Genomic DNA, 26,754 nt, shown 5'->3' with positions numbered 1-26,754 from the left:
TTTTTTTTTAAGATTTTATTTCATTACTGTTACTTTTTGGCTGCATTGGGGCTTTGTTGCTGCACACAGGCTTTCTCTAGTTGTGGTGAGTGGGGGTTTCTCTTCGTTGCAGTGTGCAGGCTTCTCATTGTGGTGCCTTCTCTAGTTGTGGAGCATGGGCTCTAGGCACACGGGCTTCAGTAGTTATGGCATGTGGGCTCAGTAGTTGTGGCTTATGGGCTCTAGCGTGCAGACTCAGCAGTTGTGGTGCACAGGCTTAGTTGCTCTACAGCATGTGAGATTTTTCTGGACCAGGGATCAAACCCATGTCCCCTGCGTTGGCAGGCAGATTCTTAACCAGTGCACCACCAGGGAAGCTCCTACTTAAGTTTGAATAATGCCTAACACAATGCCAGGGATTGAATGGAGAAGATGTGTCTCTCCATTCCCAAAGGCAGAGAAGGGATATCATTTCTTTTACTCAGCAGACCGATTAATTAGAATTCATATATGACCATGTATAAAGTTTTTATAAAGATAATGATATGACAGTTCGTTACAAGGGCTTTGCTAATCAGGCTTACAGATAGAAGACCCCCATTCCAAGAACAGATAAGAATGGGTTCAGTTATTCCCAGCCAAACCAAAGATGGATCTCTTCACCTCCCAAAGCTGTGTGTAAATAAGCCCTTCAGTGAGCTAGAAAATACTGTGCACCATGTACCACTTAACATAGGCAATTCTCTCATCTCAATTTTTTTTTTTCTTGTTGTTGTTGCTTTTGGTCAGTGTTTTCCTTTGTTTCTATTGGTTGGAACAAACTTTCCTCCAATCTTTGTGAACTGCAACATTCTACTTTCTATTGCTGGGCCCATGCAGATATTTTCACTTACTTGGAAGCAGGACTTAAGGAATTATTGGTCCCTCATACTTTCTCATTGGCAAAGCATTAACACCATTTCCAGGTTAAATTAGGGGAACTACATTAATTTATTTTAGACTTTTATTTATTTATTACCTGAGGCCTTTCCATGAATATATAATACCTAGTAAAAGAGAAAAAAATGGACCCGCTTTCCAAAAAGTGACTTTATAACCCATAGGCAAAACACATGAAGATGCAAGGTATCTCATGAATAAGGGACAAAATGAATAAGTGAGGAAGAGAAGAAATGCTGATCAGAGAAGAGAGATTCAGTGAAAGCTAGATATGAATTGCTAGAGAAGGGAGAGGCCAATTTATATGCCAGAAACAAAGCTTTAGCCATTCCTGAGTGGGAGCAGCAGTGAAGAGATGAATAAGTTCTACACAACAGAAACCCTAGTTAGTTATCAGTGTCTCTATGATGGGGAAAAAAAAAAGTATCTTTCCATACAGAAGACTACGTGTTATCTTTGAGCCAGTTTGTTTGCAAATGACTTGTCTTTCACTTTTTCAGGCAGTTTCACTAGTGTTTTAAGAGATTTATCTATTCTCTGGCTTTCAACTCCCACAGGAGTCTTAGGGCAGTGTTCGAAAATGAGAAAGATAAAAATGCATTCCTCTTAGAAGTGAGAGAATTGGAATGGTGGGGGAAGCTATTAGGTACATGGAAGTCCCAGCGCTGATGAGAGGCAGTGTGATTTCAAGAGGAGTAAAGGGGAGACAACTTTTACTGTCCTAGTTGCAGGAAGCTCATTAGCTCCTAAAAGGTCATTGCCCCAATGATTCTCAGTGATGCGAAAAGGGGACATTTAAACTCTTGTCTGAGCTAGTTCTACACAGCACTGTTTATACTAGCAGAAGTCTGGAAATAAGTCAGATGCCTTTTCCATAGGCAGATTAGATAAATTAAGATAAGGCAGAATCACATCTCTTACAAGGTTTAGGCTGTACATTCAAACAGGATTGATAAGTAATGTCAATATTAGCACTAGAATGCTTTGTACTCTGTTCTTATTCTGCTGGGATCTAGGCCCTTGGAAACTCAGAAGCTAAAAGGAACTTATCCCTTCTTTTCAACTGTAGTCATCCAGGGAGGGAGGCCAGCTCTAAATTAATCAGGGGGATGGGCTCAGGAGGTTAAAAAAAAAGAAAGAAAGGAAGGAAGGAAGATAAGGAAGGAAGGAAGGAAGGAAGGAAGGAAGGGAGGAAGGAAGAAAGGAAGAAAGAAAAAAAGAATATTACTTTCTTTGCCTCCCTCTTTTCTGTATTGTTTAAGCCACCCAGTCTCTGATATTTTGTTACAGCAGTCCAAGCTAACTAAGAAAAAAACAATTACTAACATGTATATTTATATTTACACGTGTTTGGTGATTCATAGAACGTTTATGGAAGGATAAGTAAGAGACTAAAAGCATTGGTTGCCTCCCATGTGATGATGAGAATGCCTAGAAGGGCTTGAAATTAGGAATGGGAAAAGGATCTGCTTTTAGATTCAATAAGATCTACTTATTTACACTGAAAACCTTCTTTTGAACATGCAGTATATATGTGTATAATGCTTTTAGTAATGAAAATCACTATTAAGATGTTTTTTAAGTGTTTGTCTCAAAGTATCATCAAAATATAACAAGAGTTACAAAGCCCCTGTCATCCATTAATCTCTATTAGCTATGCTGGGTTTGTTAAGTAATTTATGACCCTGCTTTGACATTCCCTTACAATGTTTATCACTCCAATGTCACCTCCTGCTCGAGGGGATGTGTGCATATCCCAATAAGAAGAGACTTCATGTGAGAGCTCTGGGTGATGAGAAGATTCCAACACTCATTTTCCCAGGCAACACCTTAATGTGCTAGAAAACAGAGTGAGACTTACCAGTAGAACCTGTTCGGTACGACCCCTTCCTGGATAAGCTGCCACCTTCTCCCAAATTCAGCAGAACTGTATAACTGTAGACAAGAGAAAGTACTCAGCACCACGACTCTATGGTACACTGAACGCACAAACATCAGTTCATTGGAATAATAATATTAGCAATAATAATAATACCACCTACCATTTATGAAGCACCCATCCTATGCTAGATGAGTGCTCCACGTATCAGCTCTACTCCCCATATACATTCAGCAAGGCAGACATTAATATCCCCATTTTACAGTTCAGCAAACTGAAGCTCACAAAGATTAACTGATTTGTTGGAAATCCCATGCCCACTAAATATTAGAGTGAACTGGGATTCATCCCCGTTCTACCGCTGGCCCTAGCATATGCAGAAGGATGCCTGGAATACAAAGAAATCCAAAATTTAGACCTGGCTCTCAGAAAGCCAATAGTATAACCTAAACCTGACCAATATAATGAGCAATACATGCGGCCACCAGTGATAAAGGAATGCAAAGGAAGGAAACTCAGAAGTCAATCAGGGATGCTTCCGAGACGTATGGGGATTCAAGTTGGGATCCAAATGAATGGCAGAATTCAAACTGACAAAATGGGACGGGCATTACTCACAAAGGGAACCACATGGGTCAAAGGTGAGAAATTGCAGGGAAGGTATATGAATAAGCCTGGCTTATCTGAATAAATTTAGATGAAAATGTTGAGGCAGCTTGAAGAAAGGCTTTAAATGGCAAGTTAGGGAAACCAGAATCGATCCTGCAGGCAAGAGGAGCCAGTGTTGGTTTTTTAAACAGGAAGCAGAGGAACTTCAGGCTCTAATGGCAGCCCACATGGACTAAGCTCTTTCTATGATGCAAGTGCTTCTCATGCATTCCTTCATTTAATCCACACACCATCCCTCCCAGTAATATATGAAGTTATCATGGCCATTTTACTAATGGTTATACAGCTGGGAAGATTTCGAGTCTATTTGCTCACACTGCTTCAGTGCTCTCCAAGGGCAACTGCAAAGAAACACTTCCCCATGAGACAGGGTCTAACCCTCCACTTACTGCTTTCCCTCCTAAGGTCTTTCTTTCTTACATCTCGTTCTTCATTGCTGGCTCGCTCCATACCCCTGCTCCTCTCCAGTAACTTTTATAGCACCATGGAAACTTTTCTGCCTCTAGAAGTATCCTCTGATGGCAGCCCAGAGATTCCTATTGCTCTAGGTATTCTCTTCCCATGGACATTTGGCTGTTGATTTGAAAAATATCATTTGGAACATCTCCTTTCTGTTATGTGCCTGTCTGTAACCCACTCACATCCCAGTCGTCCACTACTGCATGTGCCAAATCCCACAGTGAATGGATGGTGAGTCACTCTGTACTGAGTACCATGATTGTCCTCCATCTCCAGACCCAGCACTCAGTGAAGGGTCAAATGACTCACCAAGTGACTCACCAAGGCTGCAGATGTACTGGCCACATCCAAGAAATAAGTCAGCTCAAGTGAGTATTTACTGACCCTTGGAAGAGCTTGCTACGACATTGTATCCATTGGATCAAAACACATCCTGAAGTCAAAAAAAGGCTGAAATATTTGGCTATCAAAGCAAGCAGCTCACTTGGCCCCGACTACACAGTATTTGGGCATCCAGCCAAGAAGAATCTGTGGCTTTTTCTTTCAAGTCTTATTATTTCTCTCTGCCCCATCATGCCTGGGGGAAAAAGGTTTCCTGGGTACATTTCATGCTTGATTCATTTTAAGAGTGCCGAGGAGAAATGGGGAGACAGCTCCCCACACAGAGACAGCAGAAGATGGGATAACATCCTCCCTCTTAATTGAGAACCCAAGCAGACAGAGGCTGCATGTCCTGCTTCTTGTTTCCCAGTATGTCCTGAACACTTGCATTTTAATATTCAGACTTGGATTACAATAGCAAGCACTTGATCCAGAGTGTCTGATGCTTCCTCTCCCCTTGCGCCATCTTTTTTAAATTGAAACTCAGAACTGCATTGCTTTCTACGAGTTTAAAGGAAACAGAGATCACACCACTGTATGCCTATATCTATTTATAAATGTATGTTAATATCTATATTTGTATACAAAGATTTATACAAATGTAAGAGAACTGGGGTGCTTTGAAATAATAATAATTCTCTGTGAAGGCTAGACTCGCATATATTCTGAAAATCATATATAAACTCTGAGCTCTCCTACAGCTACACCAAGGGATTGCCATCTCTGCTTTCACACAGAATTCATCTCAGTGAAGAACTGCTGGGTTTTAGCATCTGTGTGTGTATGTTTCTTTCTTCTATGTCTTTTTTAATTGATCCCCCTAGGCTTGGACTCAGAACCTGTGGACCAGTCAGGTATGTCCCATGGTATTTGTTTTTATCCTCTTCAAGGGGATGCTTTGTTATCTGTGAGCATCCAGAGGCCCTCAAGCAGTGGGTACACCAAACAATCCAATAAACCAAGCCTCTCTTATTTGGCTCAGTGACATCTTTTATTGTTAACTATCTCAAAAGGTACCCTTTAGTGTCAGTGGACTTGCCTTCTCACCTTTCCATTCACACCTGGGCACGTGCCCCCTGCCATGCCTTCACTAGTGGTACCTACTCTGGCAGAGGTGGCTTCAAGACTTGCCTACCTCAATGTCAGTCTTCCTTTTCGGTCCAGATCAGAGGATATCTTTTCTATGAACCCTCCCCTACACAGTGAGATTTCCCACTGGCCACATTTCCAAAGAATTATGGTACAAAGAATGTTATCAAACTATAGTCCATACTTTTATATTTAACTTCCTTAGTAGCCTTTCAAGAGAGCCTTTTATAAATGCAAGGCAGAAATTCCTTCCTATCTAAAATCACTCTAAAATATCTGAGATCACTCCTTGCCTCTTTGATGAGATCACAGAGGTTTTAGGTGTCTGGAATCCCATCCTTCTGTGTCTATACAGTGCCTCGCACATAGTAGATGATGAAGGGGAAAAAAAAAAGTATTGACTTTACATCATGCAAATTGCCTAGTGATGGATCTACCTAGTAAAACACTCAGGTTTCCCAAAGGATAGACAAAGGTAATTTAGCAGAGGAATATGTTTTACTTCCAAGGATCTGTAGCTAGAGGCCTATACCTAAAACCAACAAACAAAACTATGAATATTAATACATCTGAAACTCCCTAGGACTTGCCAGCAGGGTCTTGAATATTTACCCCTAGACAGAGCTGCTCTGTATACTCCACCTACTACTTCAAACATTTTCTCCCTCAGAAGTTAATTGTCCAGCCTGATGTGATATCAAGAAAAGGAGAAAACAACTCACAGCCTCCAAGTTAATGTGTTAATTAAACCTGTAGAGTCTGGCAGAAAAGTTTTCCTCCGCAAAAAGGGAGTGCTATCACAGCCTTTTTTACCCAATGACTATCTCAGGCTTTCCATGTAGCATGAGTCAATGTCCTTTAATAAAATTCATAGTGCTGGCAGCACCTAAATAAGATTTATTTCCCTCCTTGTCTGTCTCCAGCGCCAAGGTTTCTTTTGACTGTCAGAACACAGAACTGAGAACTATCATTACTATCTGTCACATCAGAGAAAGCACCAGCCGCTTTCTCCAGCAGTGCCAAACCCAGAGAAAGAGCGAGGGAGAAAGATCAGGGGGAGAAAGAGAATATTTGAACTAGTTTTAGGAGAGCAACGCTCATCTGCTAACCCTCTGTCATGAACCCCCAAATTCCATTATTGCAGGGGTTTAGTTTTGTTTCATTTTGCTAACATTGGTATAAAATATTGGGAAAAATTGGAAGGAGTAGACATTTTAGAAAGGGAGAGGGGAAGGATTCTGATTGACTAAGAATGCAAGGCAGACAATCCTTCTAAACCACTTCCCCATCTCAGTAAATACAACTTAATGAGCACAAACCCACTGCTTATCTACACTCAAGACCTATTAGAAGCTTCAGGGCCCAACCCTCCACTCCCCTATTACACTGGTCTGGGGCTATCACCACTTCATCTTGCCATGTTCCTTCCCCGAAGCATTTTTCTTTTTCTTTCTTCTATTTTTTTCTTTTCTTTTTTTTTGATATCTCTCATATTGGCTTGTTTTCTTGACATCTGTAATTGTCTGCTATGAGAAGAGTGCAAAGACACACAATTGCAAAGGATGAGATTTCAAGGGTTGGTTTTATTATGAGCTTTCAACCAACTGTACAATCATCTCGGGTGCCATCCTCAGGAGGCCTGTAGAGCTGCAAGTTGGCTGAGGGGCACAGGCTCCAAAGTAGAATAGAGAGAGAGGCCACGGCCTGGGCCGGGGGGTGCCTATAAGTAGCTTGGGGGTGGGCAAAAGTGAGATTTACTGACTTTGCTCAGGATTCCTAATCTATAGTAGATTAAGATGGGCTGAAAGAGTGGGGTAGAGAGCAGCTGTTTCCAGCTTTCTTTTTCCATCTTCTTACCATTCACATTTTGGTTGAGTCCCTAGCAGAGTGGCATCTTTCTTTGAATAGAAATTCAACTTCCTTGTGTTGATGCAAAAGCTTGCAAGCATCACTGTCTACAAAAAGTCTTCTCAATAGTTCTAAATCAGATCAATGCAGCCCCTCATTTTAGATTGTTAGACAGGTAGACATTAGGAATTTTCTTTGGCAGCTAGGAAATCAATGCAAGGACACCATTTGGTAGAAGGTAAGAGTGATAGCATGTTTCAGTCTTTGGTTGATGGGACTGGATGCTTTCAACACAAAGTTCCCCGTGGTGACTCTCCCATCAGGAGGCAGGTCCCTGGGTCTCCTCCACATGGGCTCCTGCAGAGGTTTCCTTGTTGGAGGAACACTTCCTGTGGTTGGCTCTTTTCAAGGTTGTCTGCTCCCTCCCCTTTGCTTCTCTGCCCTTAAAGTTTTAGAGGCAGGAGGTAAATTGCCCTTCCTGAAAAGGCTGACAGAAAACCCTGCCAGTTCTATTTGATTTGCCTCATCCTAATACTGCCCTGGGGATGGCCTGGGTACAAAGCACTCATCCACCTGGTGACTCTCCAGTTTTCACTGTTGTTACTGCATTCTTTTTAGCAAGAATGAGGTGGGACCTTGAGGACTTCAAATAAATTTCTAACACCAGCCCTAAGGCATTGCAAATATCAAGCTCTCTCCTCCACCAGCCTCAATAGGAAGAAAGAGAATCAGTCCAGAGAAATCCATGGTCTTCAGAGATACGCTCTTATGCGCCAGTTGCACAGCACAGGAGGCCAGAACCCACTCTTAGGGAAATCACATCATGAAAGACCTAAAACCTCACTCAGTGCTGACACAGGTCTTCTCCTTGGCTGGTGGGTACAGGGATAGATAGAGAACTATGATGACCATCCCAGATCTGCTCTCCCACCCCCAAGAGATGTACGTTCCTCAAAGAAAAAGCTAGCTTCTCAGGGTACATCACACACAACGTATAGTAACATGTTATATTTTGTCCAGAGTGCTGTGGTGGCTTATGTAAGTCAGGAAAAGGTGGGAATCTGCCAAAGCTTTCAAGGTGGGACCAGCAGTACAGTCAACATTTCTGAATATGAAGATGTGAAGAAAGAGTGTTCCAGGGCAAGTGGGTCAGTCTGAGCAAATAAACAGAGCAGCAAAGGTCAGAGCAGCGTCTTTGTTCTTCTTTTGTCAACTGCGAGAGACCCAATCTGGTGGATGTGGGTAAAGGAAAGTGAAGTGGGAGCAGAGACTATAACACAGCCCAGGAGCAGGTTGGATGGATGCAATCCTACCAAAACTCGTGGGGAGCTAGCGGAGACTGTTCCTAAAGGTCAAAAGACAAGGGCACCAAGGCTGAGCATTCAGGCTTTGCTGATGAAGAGTGAGCAGGAAGGATGACACGTCACCAGCTCCATCAATCTCTCCTAAGGCTGGATTTATCAAATCTGTCACTGGCCATTGCCCAGCCGTCACTGAAGTCCGTCACACACCCCACACTTGTGTTTGGCACTTTGAGGCAGACTTCGGGGATTAGACATATGGAATGGGGGCTGGCTGGGCAGCAAGGGTAAACATGTGACTGTGGACCAGCTCAATTCACGGAGACTTCCTGTGCTCCTGGGTCTGGAAGCACTTAGGGAAGTTTTCAAATGGAATCCTTACCTTAAAGGTTCTATAATATAGATGTGGAAATAAATAGAAGGTAAATAAAATAATTAGAAGCTAAGGATCTATATCATAAATTCCCAATATCGAGACACTGATGGGAAAAAATGAATAGCCCTCAATAACCATGTCATCATACCATTATTTAAGCACATAGATGATGAAGCTCAGCAGGTTTTGAGAGGCAAAAATAAGGAGGAGGAGAAAACTGTCACTTGGAACATAACTGGAAGTGTGCCTCAGAAAGATGGATCCATTAGCCATGTGAAGATGGAACACAGGAGAGAGAGCAGTTAGAAGGTGACTGCAACAGGGCAGGGAAGAGACAGGTGCCTGGGTGAGTCAGGGCTCCTGGGTGTGAGAAGGAAAGGCAATAACAATAACAACAATAATAATAATAAATTTAAAAAGAAAAAAAATCTGACCAGACGTAGAACGTAAGAAAGCGTCACTTTTTTTTAAAATTGAAGTATAGATGATTTACAATGTTGTGTTAGTTTCAGGTATACAGCAGAGTGATGCATATATGTGTGTGTGTGTGTGTGTGTGTGTATACTCTTTTTCAGATTCTTTTCTATTATAGGTTATTGCAAGATATTGAATATACTTATAGATCCCTGTGCTCTACAGGAGGTCCTTGTTGGTTGTCAGTTTTATATATAGTAGTGTGCATCTGTTAATCTCAAACTCCTAATTTGTCCTTTCCCCCACCCCCCTTTCCCCTTTAATATCCGTAAGGTTGTCTTCTATGTCTGTGAGTCCATTTCTGTTTTGTGAATAAGCTCATTTGTATCATTCTTTTTAGATTTCACATATAAGTGATACCATATATTTGTCTTTCTCTGTCTGACCTCACTTAGTGTGCTGATCTCTAGGTCCATTCATGTTGTTGCAGATGGCATTATTTCATTCCTTTTTATGGCTGAGTAATAGTCCATTGTATATACATTGTGTGTATATACATATATATATATACAGATATGTATATATGTACACATATACATCTTTATCCATTCGTTTGTCTATGGACATTTAGGTTGCTTCCACATCTTGGCTGTTTTATGTAGTGCTGCTATGAACAACTGGGGTACAAGTAACTTTTTGAATTAGAGTTTTCCTCTTTACTGGATAAATGCTCAGGAGTGGGATTGCTGGATCGTATGGTAGCTCTATTTTTAGTTTCTTAAGCAATCTCCATACTGTTTTCCATAGTGGCTGCACCACTTTATAAAGAAGGTCACTTCTGAAAGCTCCAGTCATTTTGCTTGGGCAGGGGGAGATTTTACACACAGACCCCTGGGACTAGAGCTGGTGCAAGGTTGTAGAGATGAGCAGGGGTCACAGTGCTTGTGTCACGAACTGGCCTGATGGACCACAAGGGACTGTTGGCTGCCTGGGAGCCAGCCAGGGGCAAATCCCCTCTTGCTCATCGGTCCCTTCTCTCCCTTCCTCGGCTTTGTGATCTTCAAACAACAGTTTTCCCTCTGTTGTGAAACTCAGCTCTTGAAATGTATACTACAGCATCTGTCCAAGGGAACAGGTCTCATGGTAGGTTGGACAGGGGGAAGATGGTTAAAAATAGAAAAAATTGGCAATTGAAGAAAAATAAAACTATAACAATGGCTTTTCTAGGGAAGCAAGTGTTCTGGTGCAGTGAGGACTGAGTGTGAAGGCAGTCAAACCTGGATTAGACTCCTGGCTCTACCAACCACTTTGGGGAATTTTCTTAACCCCTTGGAGCCTCCGATTCCTCAAATGCTAATAAATAGGCATAATGACACATCTAATGCTTCACGTAAAACTAAAGTTGAGGAATCACTGTGACAAGCCTGGCGTAATGCTTGCCACGGCATAAAAGGTCAATACTGGTTCTTCTTCTCTCCCCTTTCTGCTGATTATTGCCTCTAGCCTGAGCTGTCCACAGACCCTGAGGGAGGAAGGAAGGAATGGCAGGGAGATGCAGGTGTGATTGCTTTCTTCTTCCTGACTTTCAAGAAGCAAGGAAGGGCCCTAGACAAGCATCCGTGTTCCTAGCCTCCGAGGCTGGATATTGCTTAGCATGGCCTTTCCTGGAGTAGCTGAGGCTGCTTGGCTTTGGACCACAAGTCTTGTTCTGGGACATTTTCTCATCATGCCTGTAGTTAGATCAGCCAGACAGGTATAGGAATTAATCAAGTCAGGAGAGTGAGAGCCTTGCAGATCTGAATCTGTGACTTTTCATTTGACAATATTTTATATTAACGGTCTAGCCTAGTAAAGGGACCTGGTCATTTTAGGAGGATCCCTGACTTTTGGTTCCTCTTCCTCTTGCCAGCTACGAGATCCTGGCTGGGCCTCTGGACCTCCTGGAACACTGGCTGTGCCATCTGTAATCTGCACTTACTATATTCTATTACACTGAAGGGAGGAAGTTGGACAAGATCATATTTAAAAACGTTTTAACACACAGAGTCAGAAATTCACAAAATATGTCTATTTACAAGGCCAAGACCTCCTCCTCCCCAAACCTCTCCCCTCCTCGGCAACATTGTAGGTTACAACCACTGTTGCCAAGGAAGATACAGGAAAATTTCAGCACTAGTAGATTTCTAAAGGGCCACCCTTAGAGACAGGTCTTTTCTGGATATCCTTTGAGCTCATTTAAGAAAGAGGTCCATGCCCTCTTAGGATGTCAAATGTCCTTCAAACTTCCCCAGACTGATGCCTGGATTAAAGAGGCATCTCAATCCATTTAGACACGTGTTGGTGGGTGGAAAAGATCAAAAGAGCTAGCTAAAAAAGCACACAAGCGAAAAATATAATTTATTCCAAACTTTAAATAGCTACCAAAGAGCATAATTCTGTCTGTCCAAACCTTAATCCCAATCATTCATTTAAAAATGTCCATTTCTGCTTGTTCTTGCAGCCCATCTCATTCAAATTTCAGAATAGGTAGATTAAACTGCTTCAGGTAGCAATTGAAAAATAATAATACAACCTGGTTAAACAAGTTAGCTAAGGTGAACACAGGCCTTCCTTGTTTGCATATGATGGCATTTCAGCTTGAGAATTTGTTTTATAAACAAGCATTGGGGTTGACATTTAGCAAGCTCCCTGGTTTCCACTCTAATTTGCCAGTTTTGTACTTGGATACTTAAATTATTTACATATTCATGAAATTAGAAATCAGCTCTGACATTGGGAAATCTCAAGCAAATGGAAATCTTGCCAAAGCAGCATGGTATATAACGCTCCACATATTTCTTATAAATAACTGAGTGCCTTAATGCAGTGTCTTGGGAAACGGGATGGCATTAGGCAGGTATCAGTTTCCTAAGTGTCTGTGCTTGTGCAGAAATCATTTGAATATCCCCAGGGGGTTGAATTTGAAGGATCCATTTATCTTTTATTTCAATCTTGCCCTTTTGACATTAAGGGGCTGCTAGGTCTATTCAAAAACAAATAGAGTTGCTGTGAAGGCAAATACTTTAATATTTAATGGCTTACTGTTATTATAATCAATACTATTTTCTGGGTACCATACACTGGTTCTTGCTTGCTCCATTCATTCCGGTTCAATGGTACTTTTTAACGATTAACTAAGAGGACATTCGACATTGACTAAATATCTATAACCTCACGTATTGGGAAGACACTGGATTACTGCTAAGGCAGCCTTGTGTCTAAACCTAGTTAAACCAAACCAGGTGGCTCTCTCCTAGGTCTCTGAATAATACATTGGCTGGCATTCACGTGATGCTAGCCAAGTGCCAGGCTCTGTGTTGAGTGTTTTACGTACATTATCTCAGCATCCTCAAACAGTCCTGTGAGCCAGGTACTGTTATTACTTCCACTTCACAGTTGGAGAAATGCTAAAAGTTAAATGATCTGCTGAAGGTCACACAGCCATTTGCAGGGCCTGATGGAGTACAGAGCTGATGTTCTGCCACGTTTGCTGTGTTGTCTATTACTGGTTAGAAATCATTATGACCAAGTTTTAGAAAATGCTGACATCTCTTCCCTTATCAAGCAGTCATTATTTCCCAGGAAATTCTTGGCATTCAAAGTAGTCGTGACAAGCAATGGCCCTCTGTTAGTGCCCAGTTAAGTAGGAAAGATTAAAAAGAAATAAAAGAAAGTTACGTTACTTTTTTTTGGATATGAAACTGCTTAAATAAAATTGCAGGACTGGTAGAAAGAAAGACAGGAGAAAACTAAAAGCAGTTCTTCTTTTAAAAGTTTACTTCTATGTAAGTTACTAAAAACCTATTGTACGCTCTCAAACACACTGGCATTATAATTTTCCTTTTCTATCAATATATGATTTTAACTCAAACTCAGCCTTCATTTATACAGAGAATGCCACTGTTAATATTTAGGGTTTCAATTATTTGTGAAAAGGGTTTCCTTATCAAAATACATTCTCCTCCTCTAAAGCCATGTTTTGGTTTTAAGTGTATCTTACATATATAAACCAAAATACTGAAGGTGAGGCCACTGTGCAAGCCTTAGGATTTCTTATTTCTTTCATAAACCGATACCTTGGACTACAGAGGAGAACAGAGATCCTGCAAGGCCCCATCTACATGGTAATACCTGGACTGCTGACTCACAGGGCTCCAGAACAAGGGAGACAATACAAACTCATGAATATTCTAGAACTGCCACAAAATGAAGGGTGACCCACCACAATGTCCTAAAGATTTTGCCCTCCCTCCACAGAAGTGATCACTCCTTTGGATGCATTCTTTCTTTTTTCAACTCGCAAAACAACTGAATGTCTCCTGAAATAAAACTGACAAGAAGATCCATGAATAAGAGAAAAACACAGATGATCAGAAAGACAGAGAAATAAGAAAAAAAAGTGATTTAGGGACTAAGATAAGGAAGCCGATGAGGCTGACTTGCCCTGCATGGCTTTCTGTTTTAAGTTTTTCAGTTAGCTATAAACACTTAAAAATAGAAAAATATCACATTTCAAACAAAGTAGGATTACTTCTCTCAGAAAGCTCTGAAAAGTCTGGTGACATTGCACAAGCTATCCTCGGTGGCAAGAACAGCAAGCTGGAGCTGACCAAGACCCCCCATCCCGGCCCCACTCCACCCTCCTGAATGAACACCTCCTCTCCCGTCTCCCACAGCCCAGTCAGCTGCTCTATTCAGTTAGGTGCTTGCTTGTCTGTGTAGGAACTGAATCCATGGCCTAGAAGGACTTAGGCATCCACAGGGTAGGTAGAAAAGCTTGCTGCGGAGGACCGGAGAAAAGTGGTCCCTCCCTCTTGTGGTCAGGGGCAGCATGTACATCTGCAGAGCTATCCGTGGAAGAGGCCTTGCCAGCCTTGATAAGCCAAGCAAGGGCGTCTCTCCTCCCCAGCAATGAGGCAGTCTGAGCCCCAGCAGCATTCACGTTGATTTTACAACATTACAGACTCTCCCCTGTAATATTCACTCCACGGTGCAACCCCTAACAGAGAGGCCCCAAGCCCAGCACCCCAGGATGGCCGGTAGAGCTGAGGTAGATGTCTATTCTTATGCGTTTCTCCTGTTTTTTCCTTTCAGTCGCATCTGCATTTTGTTTTCTCTCATTTCCAATGTTTCCCAACACATCATGTTTAGTGAGGTGTTTAAGACAGACTGAGAGATGCTGTTGGAGGCGATGTTTTATAGCACAGTTTGTACACTAGTTTATTGCCAAATTAAAATGAAGATGTAATCTGGCAGACTCGGCCTGCTGCTAAGCCTTTCTTGGGTGCTTTCCTGAACTGAGGAAAGAAAGTGAAGGGAAACAAGGAAGGAAGGGGAAGCACTCTATCCCTGCTCTCCTGGCTTCTCAGTTTCCAAATGCCAAGAAACAAAAGGAACGAGCAGAATGTTTGGTTTGCCTACTGCTTAATTACAGCAATAAATAAGTAAATAAAGGAGAGTGAGATGTTGGTGCTCCTGGAATAAATGCCATGGAATTTTTCACAGTGTCCACAGTGATTCACGGCTCTTCTGTCAGAAGCTTAAGGGGTGTGACTGTACATAATGGGTATCCCTCTGCTCATTTGGCATGAAGTTTCCATAATGTCTATAATTCCAGGGATTTCAGAGGCCAAGATGTCTATCGCCTGTGTCTATACCATGGAAGTCCTCCAACAGGGCTTCTTAAGAAATCAGGCTACCACTTTTAGAGCTTCAAAGAGGAAAAGGTCCCAAACCTATCTCTTCAGTCATTCTAGTGATGGCTGGAGAGTCACATGCTCATTCAAGAAAACTTTCACCTGTTGGCAACCACCCAGATATTTAATATCACAAGTAGATTTCTCTAAGAAAAAATAAGAAAAAAAGGCTAAAATATCAAAATATCCTGATTTTATGAATTTTTAAGGTATCTGGCCATATACATTTCTCCCTTATTAAAAGTTTTTTTCTGTTTGTTTTTGTTTTTTATTTTTTTAACCTGGCTTCCTATGGAATTGATGGCCAGTAAAACTCTGTCTTGGGCCAAAAAGGATAATCTGCTCAACCAAACTCTTTTGAGTCCCTTAAAATGCTCACATCAAAAAGCCTCCACTGAGTCCAGACACTCAAGATAAAATATAGTCAGAGCAGAATGCCGTGGACCATACGGGCTCTTTCCTGCAAGCCAGAGATCCAGACTCTGTCCTCAGGGCCCTCAAAGTCTCATTCACTAAAGGAGAGAAAAGGCAATGGCAGGAAAATAAGGGAAAAAGTAAAGGTGGCTCAAAAGGGGGAGAATATGTCTGTAAAGACCAGCAGCAAACAAGGGAAGAGAGGCAAGCAGGACCGTGCACAGGTGAGCTCTGGCAGAGCTGCCACCTCAACACGATGCCTCCTAACAGACGGTACATATTCACAATCCTGTTCACGTGAGTTTTCTAACTACAACTTCATATTACTGTTTATGACATTCCTCTCGTGCAAAATGTGCCCCCCTCAACAGGCACATTTTGATGACATATTCATTAAAGTTCAGGTGAATTCATTTGATAAGGTCTCCATCTCCTAAACTTTGAGATGCCAATTTCATATACTCCATCCAGCTACTGTAACTCGGTATCCACTCTGCGTGAATGAGGATCTATCTGCCTTTTTGGTCCCTCTTAGGCTACTGAACTCACATGCACTTATATTCTTTCTCTAGTTGGAATGAATACTCCTCGATATAGTGCACCATGCTGAGCACATAAAACAGACATGGAGTTTAATATTTGTTTTGTTTTTTTTTTTCGGTCTCATTGGAAATGCACCTGCAATTCCAACTATCCACACAAACACATTTTAAGGCAAAGAAAGCCAACCCCAAGCACCATTCCCACACGTGGCTGAGTTGGAGCCATAACTCCCACATGCCCTAACTCCTCCAACACTCTGCCACAATGCTCATGGCATCACTATCTGAAGCACTGGCACATGAGAGGTTACATTTTGGGGCATCTCCTCCGACACAACTGCAAAGATGCACAGTTTTCACTTAGCCAGGTAAATCTGGCCCTCACTGTGCCTCTGGCATCAGAGGGAAAATTAACCAACTGTCAAATAAAAGACAACAACCCAGTGGATTAAATGACTAATACTGTGTATCCTGAGCTGCTCAGCTTTGCCTCTGGTAACTGCACCATCCTGGACCAGATGCACTGTGGCTTGACTCCAGGAATGAAATTGTACATTCTGCTGAAAGGGGAGCCAGGCTGCTCAAGAGGAAAAAAATACTAATTGTAAGCCTTTTCTATTTTTAGGCTAATGTGCATTTTATTTGGCAGTAAGGGCAGTGTGAATAAAACTCCAACCATAAGAATTTTAATTTGCTTCCTCAAAAATGCTCATGTCAGTAGAGACCTTTCAAAGTTACTTATACTATCCTCCTCCCTTCAGGAGGAACCCCACACATCTATACCAGCCCAGACAGATAAAACCCTAGAATATTCTTCTTACTCAGGTAAGTCCAGTATTTCTTTAAATATATGTAATGTGTAGCACATAATTCCCCTAAGGATGATTCTCAGAAGGACCTCACTGAACCATGTATTTCACAAAGAGCATTCCAATATTTTACCTATTTTCCTTTTGGCTTTTATGGCTAGAGTCTCTCTCACATTTGCTTATGTATATTTTGTTTCCTCTAATTCTACTCTGATTGCATTTGCTGTTACTAGCTTTATATTCTACCTGAAAATGTAAGTTCCTTAAAAGCGGGAGCTATATGTATTTTATAATGTATCTGCCGTATAGAGTACATGATATGTTTTACAGCATTTATCCCATAAAATACGTACACATATCATGTGCGCGTACACATACACACACCAACATACAATAGCATAACTTCATTCAATGTCTTCTTAAAAAATAGACCTATCCTTCAGCCCAACCACCAAAAGAAGAAAAGTCCTAAGATTACCTGATTCTGAATGTTATCTATATATATTTCTCTCACTATTTTAGCAAATCACTAATGCTCTTAATTCTTTCAGGGCCACCCTTCCCTTTAAGGCTCTGAGAAAAGCTATAGGTCCTTTATTCCAAAAAAAAATAAAAAAGATCACGTCTCACATACACAAAGCACTGTCTCAAATTCCAAGGGGGTTGAGGGCTCCTGATGGCCTGAAGCTTCCAGATAAGAACTGCTTCTCCACATGTCTTCTTTAGGGTCTAGCTTCTCCCTTGTGTGCTGTTTCAGATGCTTACATAGCTCAAGCAAGCAACCTGAGATCCGCATTGCCACCCCTAGGCCCACTGGCGCAGGGCTCAGGCTGCTGCACAGAACCAACTGGACTGCTGAGAAGAAAAGTAGCCATGACTGAGTCGTTGTCTCTCCCTGGGACAACCACTCACCGCTGTCTCGAACAAGGGGATCACACTCACCTTTTGGTCTTGGCTGTATGCCAGAATCCAGTCCTCCTGCTTGGGGTGGAAAAGTAAGCTCTGGATGTAAAAGTTCAGCCGGTACTTCTGATAGGTGGCTCCTTCATCTGAGCTGATCAGTAAACTGCTCTCAATCTCCGGGTCTGTGAGCAACATAATCTGCAGCAGGGAATTGTTTGGGAAAGAAAACAACAGAAAGGTTAAGTGTGCAAATCCACAAAGCTTAAAAATGAGCTAAATTTTTGACAAAGGAGGGAAAAGGAGCAGGCAAAGAATGCTTGGCCAAACAAGCACCTTGACTCTGTCAGGTTTGCTCTCCTACCTTGCACCAAGGCCATGAAACTGTTTTCACCAAGAAATGAATGAGGCAGGACAGACTGAAAGGAAGGAGGAGGAAATGGAGGAGTGCGTTTTCTTTCCTCTTATAAGGGGCTCCTTTCCCCACGCCCCCAAGGTTATTTCCCTAATCTGAAATATTTCCCATCATTCCCCTAACCTCAAACCTCCTTCCTGCTAAGCCTTGTCTAGTCCCCATTTTGGGGGAATGAAAGAGCAAGACTTGCCACAGTCTTTTGTGAGAAAGGTGGAGAGAAATAGAAAGAGGATGGAGTCCATTGGTTTCTCTCTCCTGCTGCACACCCTCCTGTTTACATCAACAATACCCCGTGTCATCCTGTCTTTAGCCTGATTTTCTGAGTCTTGAGTCAAAGGCTGTGCATTCAAAAGCCTTCTCTGGGTATTGTACAAAGGCTCCTTTATCACCTGCTAACATACTAATAGTTTACTTATTTATTTTCTTTATTGTCTATATACTCTCTCTAGAACATAAACTCCATAAGAACAGTGATATTTGACATTTCTCTATTTTTATCCCCCACAGGTGTATTCCCAGCAGCTATAATGAGGTCCAGCATACATTATATACTCAATAAATATTTCACAAATGAATGAATGAAAATTAAAGGAATGAACGGAAAGAGTTTTCGGAGTAGTCACATAGGTCTAGAAAGATGCCCAGAGCAGTTTGAGCAGATATAAATGGAAGTTCCATGGAAAAAAGTCATTGGATGCCCTTCTCCATCTTTAGCCTGTTGACAAGAGAATACACTACACTCTTGTAAAAATTCACAGCTCCAGAAGCTTGGGAATTTCTCGTTTTGAGGGTTAATCTTGGCCAGAGCAGTGTGAACACTCCACAGTAGGAGCAAGGTGGAGAATCTGCCTTGAAAACTGCTTTTTTATTCTCTTGTTTCACACCTCTAGGAATGTGTGATAAAGCACCTCATTCCTGACTCTGCAGGTTGCCTTTCACTCAGTCAAAGTGCACACCTAACTGCTCCAGACAGGTGGCCTTAACACTACCCCTTGACTTCTTCCCCATCAACTTATTAATTGGCACTTTCTGAGTTTGGTTCAGAGAAGCATGAAAGATATGCTTAATGTGTGGCCATATGAAGAGAAATCACTGCAGCCCAGAGTTTAAAGATTACCAGCTGGGGATGGGGCAATTCCAGGAAAAGGAGAGAGAGAGAGAGAGAGAGAAAGGAAAAAAAAAAACCTAGAGCCCTGTCATATAAGAGCAGACTGCCCGGCAAACACACAGGGCTTTCTCAGGCATCTGGAAGCAATCACATTAGAACCTCAGGATAGTTAGTGTCATCTTCCAAAGTGGTGTTTTGTCACTGCAAATGGCACACGAGGATCGCACACCAGACACACTCAGCCTGAACTGTGTTTATGTTATCCAGGATGAATTTCAGCTTCCTTGCTCTTCTTTCACCTTGCCCTTCTCAAAGAGGAGAAAGGGACATGGTGGAGTGAGCGGAAGGCTGTGGCTGTCAGCCCCGCTCCGGACAAGATGGAGAGCACACAGAATTGGAGACTAATTGCCTCTCATCCCATGTACTGGTGAAGCCACTGTCCATAGACCATAAATTCTGACAAAGTTATAGTTTTCCTCTGTCGTGCAGTCACCAAGCAGACAGTGTCCCCTCTTTGGATGGCTGGTGCAGAACCATCAGGTAATTCTCTCAGTACAAACTTCCACGGCATCATTAGAGTCTACTGTATGCATTAAACAAGGACGATCAGATGGTTCCTAAAGTCACAAGAATATTTCCAGGTGATTTCATATTTACTGGCACACAAAAGCTGTCGTTTTCCAAATAACAAATAAGTCATCAAATGATCATATTGCTTTGTGTCTCCAACCACAATTAACAATAATATGTAACAGCCTTTTTGCACTACTGCCAAAAAGTAATTTCCATGATAATATGAAGAGGCTCAATTTTATAGAGCATCTATTGTCTCAGGCAAGGTGATTTTCCCCGCTTTGATTTTCTATTTCCCTGTAAACCAGAATATGTTTTACTTTCTTCCCACGAGTGTGGATTTCACCACCTGCTTCTAGCAGGCGACTTCATCAAAATAAAAACCCTGGGCCTACAGAATATCCTCAAATCAAGTTGATTTTTATTTATTATTTATTTAAAATACTTCTGATACTCATTTAGGCTTGAGTCATCAGACTGCATGAGATATTCTGCATCTAAGTACTACTGGATGGGGGAGGTAGAATAATGCAAATAGTTGCAAACATATGGATATTGAATACTGAATAAATAAGGCTTCCTCAGTTTTTTTCTTCTGGGTGATAAAAATATGCAGACCAAAATCTCACCATTTCTATACAGTCTTTACCTAAAACACTGTATTTGGGAATTTGACATTTTGGAAATTACAGAAGATGTCAGGAAATTCCCCCTGTAAGATTTACAGGTGTATCTGTATTACACAAAGCTTCCAGTGGTTCCTCTTTCAAATCTCTGCTCCATTCCACTCAAAACAAACAGGTCAGTCTGGATCCATTTTTATTCAGCCATTTTTATTGCAAAAACAACTTTGTAAGGCTGCCAGTAGAATTCAAAATAAAGGAAAAATAAATTGACCCTATCCCTTCAACAAGTGAAACCAACCAGGTCTGTGATCCCTTCTACCTCTTCATCCACAGCTACATATCATATCATGGATTGAGTTTTCTGTTGTTGTTGTTTTTTCATTTAATATTATGGCCTATATTCATTTCAACCTGAACCATAAACACACAAATGCACACATACACATTAATACACACTACTGTATACAACGTATGTCAACTGTTTAATCACAATTTTCAATACAGTTAGGTTACAACTGGTTCAGTGGTTGAACCATAGCAAGTACTTAATGAATTATTAACTGGATTAGTGGAATCTTATTATTTCAGTCTTCAAATTAGAATACTTTAGTAATTATATTTCAAAGGAGTTAAAAGTTTGTTCTGTCATGTTGTAGGTTATGAAAAGTAAATATGTTAATAAGCAAATAAATAATTTGAGTAATGTCCAAATAGAAAATGTTTAATCCATTTGAGGAAAAATATACAGTGTAAATAATAAGTGTGATCCAATCTTTAGACGTAAATGATGTCATTTATAAATAAAGTCCTATCTTCTCAAAAAGGTATTCTACTAGGAAATATTATCAAACTACTAACTTCAAATTAGTGAATATTCCTCAAAAAATAATAGACTACATTCCTTAAATACGTTCAGTGTTCCCTGTTTTTGCTGATTTACATTGGTTCTCTATGCTCTTTTGGCTCTTTATGTGATTCTGAATAAATGATGTTTTACTATGTTTAATCCTCCACATTCTGGAATATGATCTGAATGACAGAACTTTAAAAAGCCTTTATAAAAGGTGGGACTCCAAGCTCTGCAGGATTCCTGAAGTGAGCTCTCTAAAAAAAAGCTCTCTAAAAAAGCTCTCAAAAAAAAAGCTGTCTAAAAAGTGAGCTCTCTAAAGTTTGCCGGGCATAAAGCTTGGTCTGTAGCAGGTCCATACATCTTTGTAAATTAACCAATGAATGAATTAAGGAATGAGCCCTCTTCGTCCCTTCTTCTGCTAAAGGCAGTTCATGGATCCCTGTGACACTGAGAGTTCTGAGTCCTCTTAAACAAACCCCTGCCGTTCTACTTGGAAGAATGGGGGGTAGAAACAATGGGAAGAATCTGCCGTTAACAGGAAAGTAATTATTCTCTGTTCAGGTCAGCCCATGAGCGATTAGAACCGCAGGGTGTGCTGCACTCACTGCATCTACAGATGAACTGTTTTCCATCGAAAGTCAATAACGGTGACACGGTGGCTCCCACCACCCAATGCTAAGCAATCGTTCATCATCCACTTCAGGTGAAGGAAGAAATTTTATTTGCTTTTCCTAGAGGTGATAAATGAACACGAAATGTAACTTACAGATTTCATATATGTCACTTCTCCTTTTTCTGGTATCAGTCCTTCTGAAAGCTCAGCATCATCAAAAATTAATGCATCTCCACTCTCTTTGCCTTGCTCCAGATTCAACATATGGCTACATGATGTAATTCTACAAAAGGCTGCCTAACAGCTTTCTGATCCTTGCAGGTGTCTACTCAGGACATTCCTCCCAGAGGAATGCTCCTACTATTTAGTTTTCCAGATTCTTTTCCTAGGTATGTTGTTCTTGGGATTCCATTATTTACCTCTTTAGGCAGGGTGCAGTTATTAATAAGAGACAGCTTCACCACCCCTAGGCATATACTTTTTCCCACCATTTCTCTGGTCCTTAAGCAAAGAGTATTTATTTTATGTGTTCTTCACTATTTGTTTGCTCATTTGTCTACTCCTTGTCATACATGGACTCTGGGGTTATCTCTCTTGCTTTGTTGCTCAAGGCTTGCCTCGGATCCAGATGCCCATATCACAGGCGCAAAACAAGCAATTTCCATAGCGATAATAACAACAAAGAAGCACAGCAACAGCACAAACTGGGCACTCTAGTTACCCAGCTATTCTATTCAAACAAAAATCTAGCTATAAATAGTATAAGAGGCTATTTACAAACCTCTGGCTCCAATATAAAAAAAAAAATTAGCAGACTGTAATCAGAGCAAGTAAATAACTGGCTGACCAATGTGGATGGAAGGGCTGCCTACTTCCAATATGAGCTGAGCATCTATCCTTCCCAGATGAGCTGAGGGTGAGAGCAACAAGTGCTTAGCAATTGGCAACTGTCTGGAGGACAGTATTAGGGAAAGTTACACAGGATCCCAGAAGGACCCATGAAAAGGAAATCACTGAAGTACAAACAATAGTGAGAAAAGGGGAGGAAAGTGATTTAAAAAAAAAGGTTCAATCAAGTAAACATTGATAGAAAAGACTCTGCAGGAAGATGGACCCCGTGAGTAATCACTTGTCCTAAGCCCTACGCTCGCCCCCACCCCCCGAACTCAGTGAAGTTCACCTGCTGTTCATTACCTCACCCGTGCTCATTAACACAAAGGAGCCTCATTCAAAACTAAGAGACCAAGAGAATGCTTGGGCAATACACCATCTTCCTGTAACCCAAATATTGATTCAATGAAATTGCAGAGAAACTTTTGCATTGTATTCTGTAAGTTTTACTTTTAAACTTTTTTTTTTAATGAGGGATCAAAGATTTTAAATTTTCAGGGGGAAAAAAAAGAGTTTTCAAGAAGTGTATCAAACTATTTCAGTCCTTTACACTTCTCTTAATATAAGAGCCTTAGAAGATCCAACCTATTGCTTATTATGTGATAATAATAATTCAATCAATATTCTTTTTGCCAAACCCTGTAAGGTACATAGATGAGTAACATTCACCAGGAATGATAACATATGGGTTACACTCCTTGGAAGACAGTTCAAGAAAGGAAGTTTATGGAAGATTGCTTCTGATTTCTCTTGAGACTACGAAACATGACCTTCTCCTTTGAGTTAACGTAGAGAATCTCAAAAGCATTTCACTGTGAGACTCTTCTTACTGTGACCCTCTGCATACATATGGGCAGGCTGATATGCAAGGCTGAGTGTGCAGATCCTGAATCACACACTTGTTTTCCACGAAAAGAGCCATGACCAAGCCCTACACCCGTCAATGCAGCTGTGGATACACGCACTTCCTCAGAAAAGAGAAAGAAGGTGAATTTACTGAATCCCACTCATGCCATGAGAAGAAGGAAAAACAAACCATAAATATATACTATAATCACAGTATCCCACGGGGCCTAACTCCAAAGATGGATTTGAGTTTCATTTCCGCCATATCTCTGATGCCACTTTGAAGAGCTCACAGTTCACTTAATCTTTTTCTGAGCCTCCATTTCATCATTGAGGGTAGTGATACTATTAAAAAAAAGCTTATATTTATTGAGCCTCTGCTATGTACCAGGCACGCCACTAAACCTTTAAAATATAATACCTCATTAAATTGTTAAAATACTTGAGATAGATATTATGTCCATTTGACAGATGAAGAAATGAGGCTTTGAGGAATGAGGTGATTTCCTCAAGGTCACACTGCTAAGCAGTGGTAAAGATGTCTATGTGATCAAATAAGATCATCTGTGTGAGAGCAATGTTGAACTTTGTGTCAATGTTATCATTACTATTTCACAAAGAATGTCACATTTAGTACTGTACGTTCTGATACAATATGATGGCTGAGTTCTAAAAAAGAAAGAGAAAGAGATAAACCTTGTATTACAAATATAAAAATATTTCCTAGATGGGAAGAAGGGGCAGGGACAATAAGGGACTAGGAATTAAATAATGGAGATTCAATAACAAGATGATTGGTAAGATATTCTTGAAGAAATACAGATAATTTGGGGGGAGGGCTTTAAATATAAATTTATGAAAGCAAAATACCCAGTCCTGGTTCACACTCGGATTTTTCACAATGGCGCTGGCCTCCTTTTCCTTATTCTTTCAGCATCACTCCTCCATAAAACCAGTTTTATGCTTTATCATAAGTATGGGTGAGAAAAAATGATAGAAATGATCAAAAAAGCTCTGACCTAATGACAGCACAGGTAGGGAAACAAACATTTCCATAGGAGCTTGTTCTCAAAAAAGTTTATGCTAAAGCCAATAAGAATCATTACAATGTAATTATTTTCCTCATAAACAGATACTATGTCTAATTGGCATTTAAAAAATAAACTCATTTTTGCTAGATAAATTGCCATTATTACACTAAGGGGACAGTAGGGTATATGGACTATTCATTAATGCTTAACACTGTGTCATCTACTTCTAAAAAATGGCATTTTAAAGGAAAAGAATGATGTACAAATTTGAGAGACATTTTTACTTTTGCAGTCACTATGGTGACTGATTAAATACCTTGAGAATATTTGAGCCACCTTAAAAATTCCAGCATTATCTACAGCCTCTGCTCACACTCAATCAGAACACACTTCCATGGTCATTACAAGTCCCAGAGTAACTTCTCTCTTAAATCCCCAAAAGTCTATAAATGACAAAAGGTTACATCATTTTAAAATGTTAGCTGCTATCAGAGAGAGCTGTGATGTGGGGAGAAATGGACATTCATCTTCTTTGCTCATGGGAAACTTTACAAGAAATGATGCTCATTTAATGATAAGAAATCTCTTTATTCCACTAGAAATGATAAAGGAGAGGAGGAGGGGAGAAAGAGCACGAAAGAGAAGCTATCAGTATTTTTTAACATTGATTTAGGTGAGAGACTTACCATTTGGGGTAAAATCTCTAAGTTGTGCATTTGATTTTAGAGTTTGAACAAATGTCAAGTTGAAAGTCAGGAGAATGAGAGAAAGAGCCTGTAGGAATGAATCCACTCTGAAAATCAGTGACAAGAATGCACCTACATTATTCATCCTTTGCTCTTCTAATATCATCATCCTGAGGAGTATGGTTTAATTTTACTTACTTATATTAGTGCTTCATGGTAAACGGACAAACATACCAAGGTATACTGGGGAATATTAATGAAATCTCAGCCACATGAGACCTTGCTAATGAATTTGGCTATTAAAGCTTTCCTGAGAAGACGGTGGAGACCACCAGGGGTTTCTCTCCAACAGGATTTGCAGATTAGTGAAGTGAGAATTGCCTCCCGGCTCCCCTGCAGAGCTCTCAGGAAGATGGGGCTGGAGGGGATCATTGAGAAAAAGTGCCTCCAGTTAACAAGGAGATCTATTTCATGTAAAATCTTTTCTTAGTTCCTTAATTATTTAATGACAGACACTGATCATTTCAAGTTGTTTTTGAGAGGCAGAACAGGGTGAGTATGCTTAATCAAGCTGCCCTGCAGCATAATTATATTCTGCTGCTGCTTCTCTTCTCTCTTTTCTTCTTTCCCTTCCATCACAGCAGACAACATAGTAATGCAATGTTTTAAGATTTTTTTTCCCCATGATTGCATGGCAGTTCTATATCTTGGACTAATTCCATTTCAGAACAAGTATCTCAGGAGCAGCGGAACTCATCCCATATGTTAAGAAAAAGGACCTCTGTTTCACTTATTTATTGTTGTGCAAAAAACTACATCAGAATAGTGGCTTAAGACGACCATTTATTTTGTTCTTGCTTTTGTGGGTCAGGGATTCCAAAAGTGCTCAGCTGGGTAGTGAGTCTTAAATCCAGTTGATGTCAATTGCAGTGGCTGGAACTGGAGTTTCCACTTCCAAGATAGCTTCTTCACTCATGTGTTGTGTCTTAGCTTCTTTCTTTCTCTGTCCGTTGAATTCCATCCTCCAGACCCTCTGCATGTGGCTTGAACTTCACAGAATACTACAGTTTCATGGCTGCTGGATTATGTAATTGGTGGCTGGCTTCTCCCAGTATGAGGGTCCCAAGAGTGAGTGTTTCAAGGGACTCCAGTGAAAGCTGTAAAGCTTCTTATGACCTGTCCTCAGAAGTTCTAGATGTCCCTTTTGCCCCATTCTATTGATCAAACATGTCACTAATTCCAAGTTAGATTTAAAGGGAAGAGAAAAATGGACTCTACCTCTCAAGAGGGGAAGGGCATATACACACACAGAAGGATGGCAAGAATTGATGGCAGCCATCTTGGAGATATAGAACCACAACTATTTTTTGTACAATATGTT

General features: G+C 40.8%; 1 protein-coding gene across 4 annotated transcripts in view; it reads right to left on the bottom strand.

Annotated features, from left to right (window-relative positions):
* SORCS1 (sortilin related VPS10 domain containing receptor 1) overlaps positions 1–26,754 on the bottom strand; it is a 497,412-nt gene that overhangs the window by 154,541 nt on the left and 316,117 nt on the right. For all 4 annotated transcript variants that reach the window (XM_057735386.1, XM_057735384.1, XM_057735383.1 and 1 more), the window contains exons 4-5: positions 17,777–17,935; positions 2,780–2,853 (exon numbers count right to left, since the gene is read on the bottom strand). In XM_057735386.1, the coding sequence (XP_057591369.1) occupies positions 2,780–2,853; positions 17,777–17,935 (233 nt within the window). The remainder of the gene's footprint in view (positions 1–2,779; positions 2,854–17,776; positions 17,936–26,754) is intronic.

The sequence above is a fragment of the Hippopotamus amphibius genome, chromosome 5, assembly GCF_030028045.1.
Source record: "Hippopotamus amphibius kiboko isolate mHipAmp2 chromosome 5, mHipAmp2.hap2, whole genome shotgun sequence".
NCBI classification, from domain to species: Eukaryota; Metazoa; Chordata; class Mammalia; order Artiodactyla; family Hippopotamidae; genus Hippopotamus; species Hippopotamus amphibius.
The sequence above is the reverse complement of the archived record's forward strand: the minus strand, read 5'-3'. Positions and strand labels throughout refer to the sequence as shown.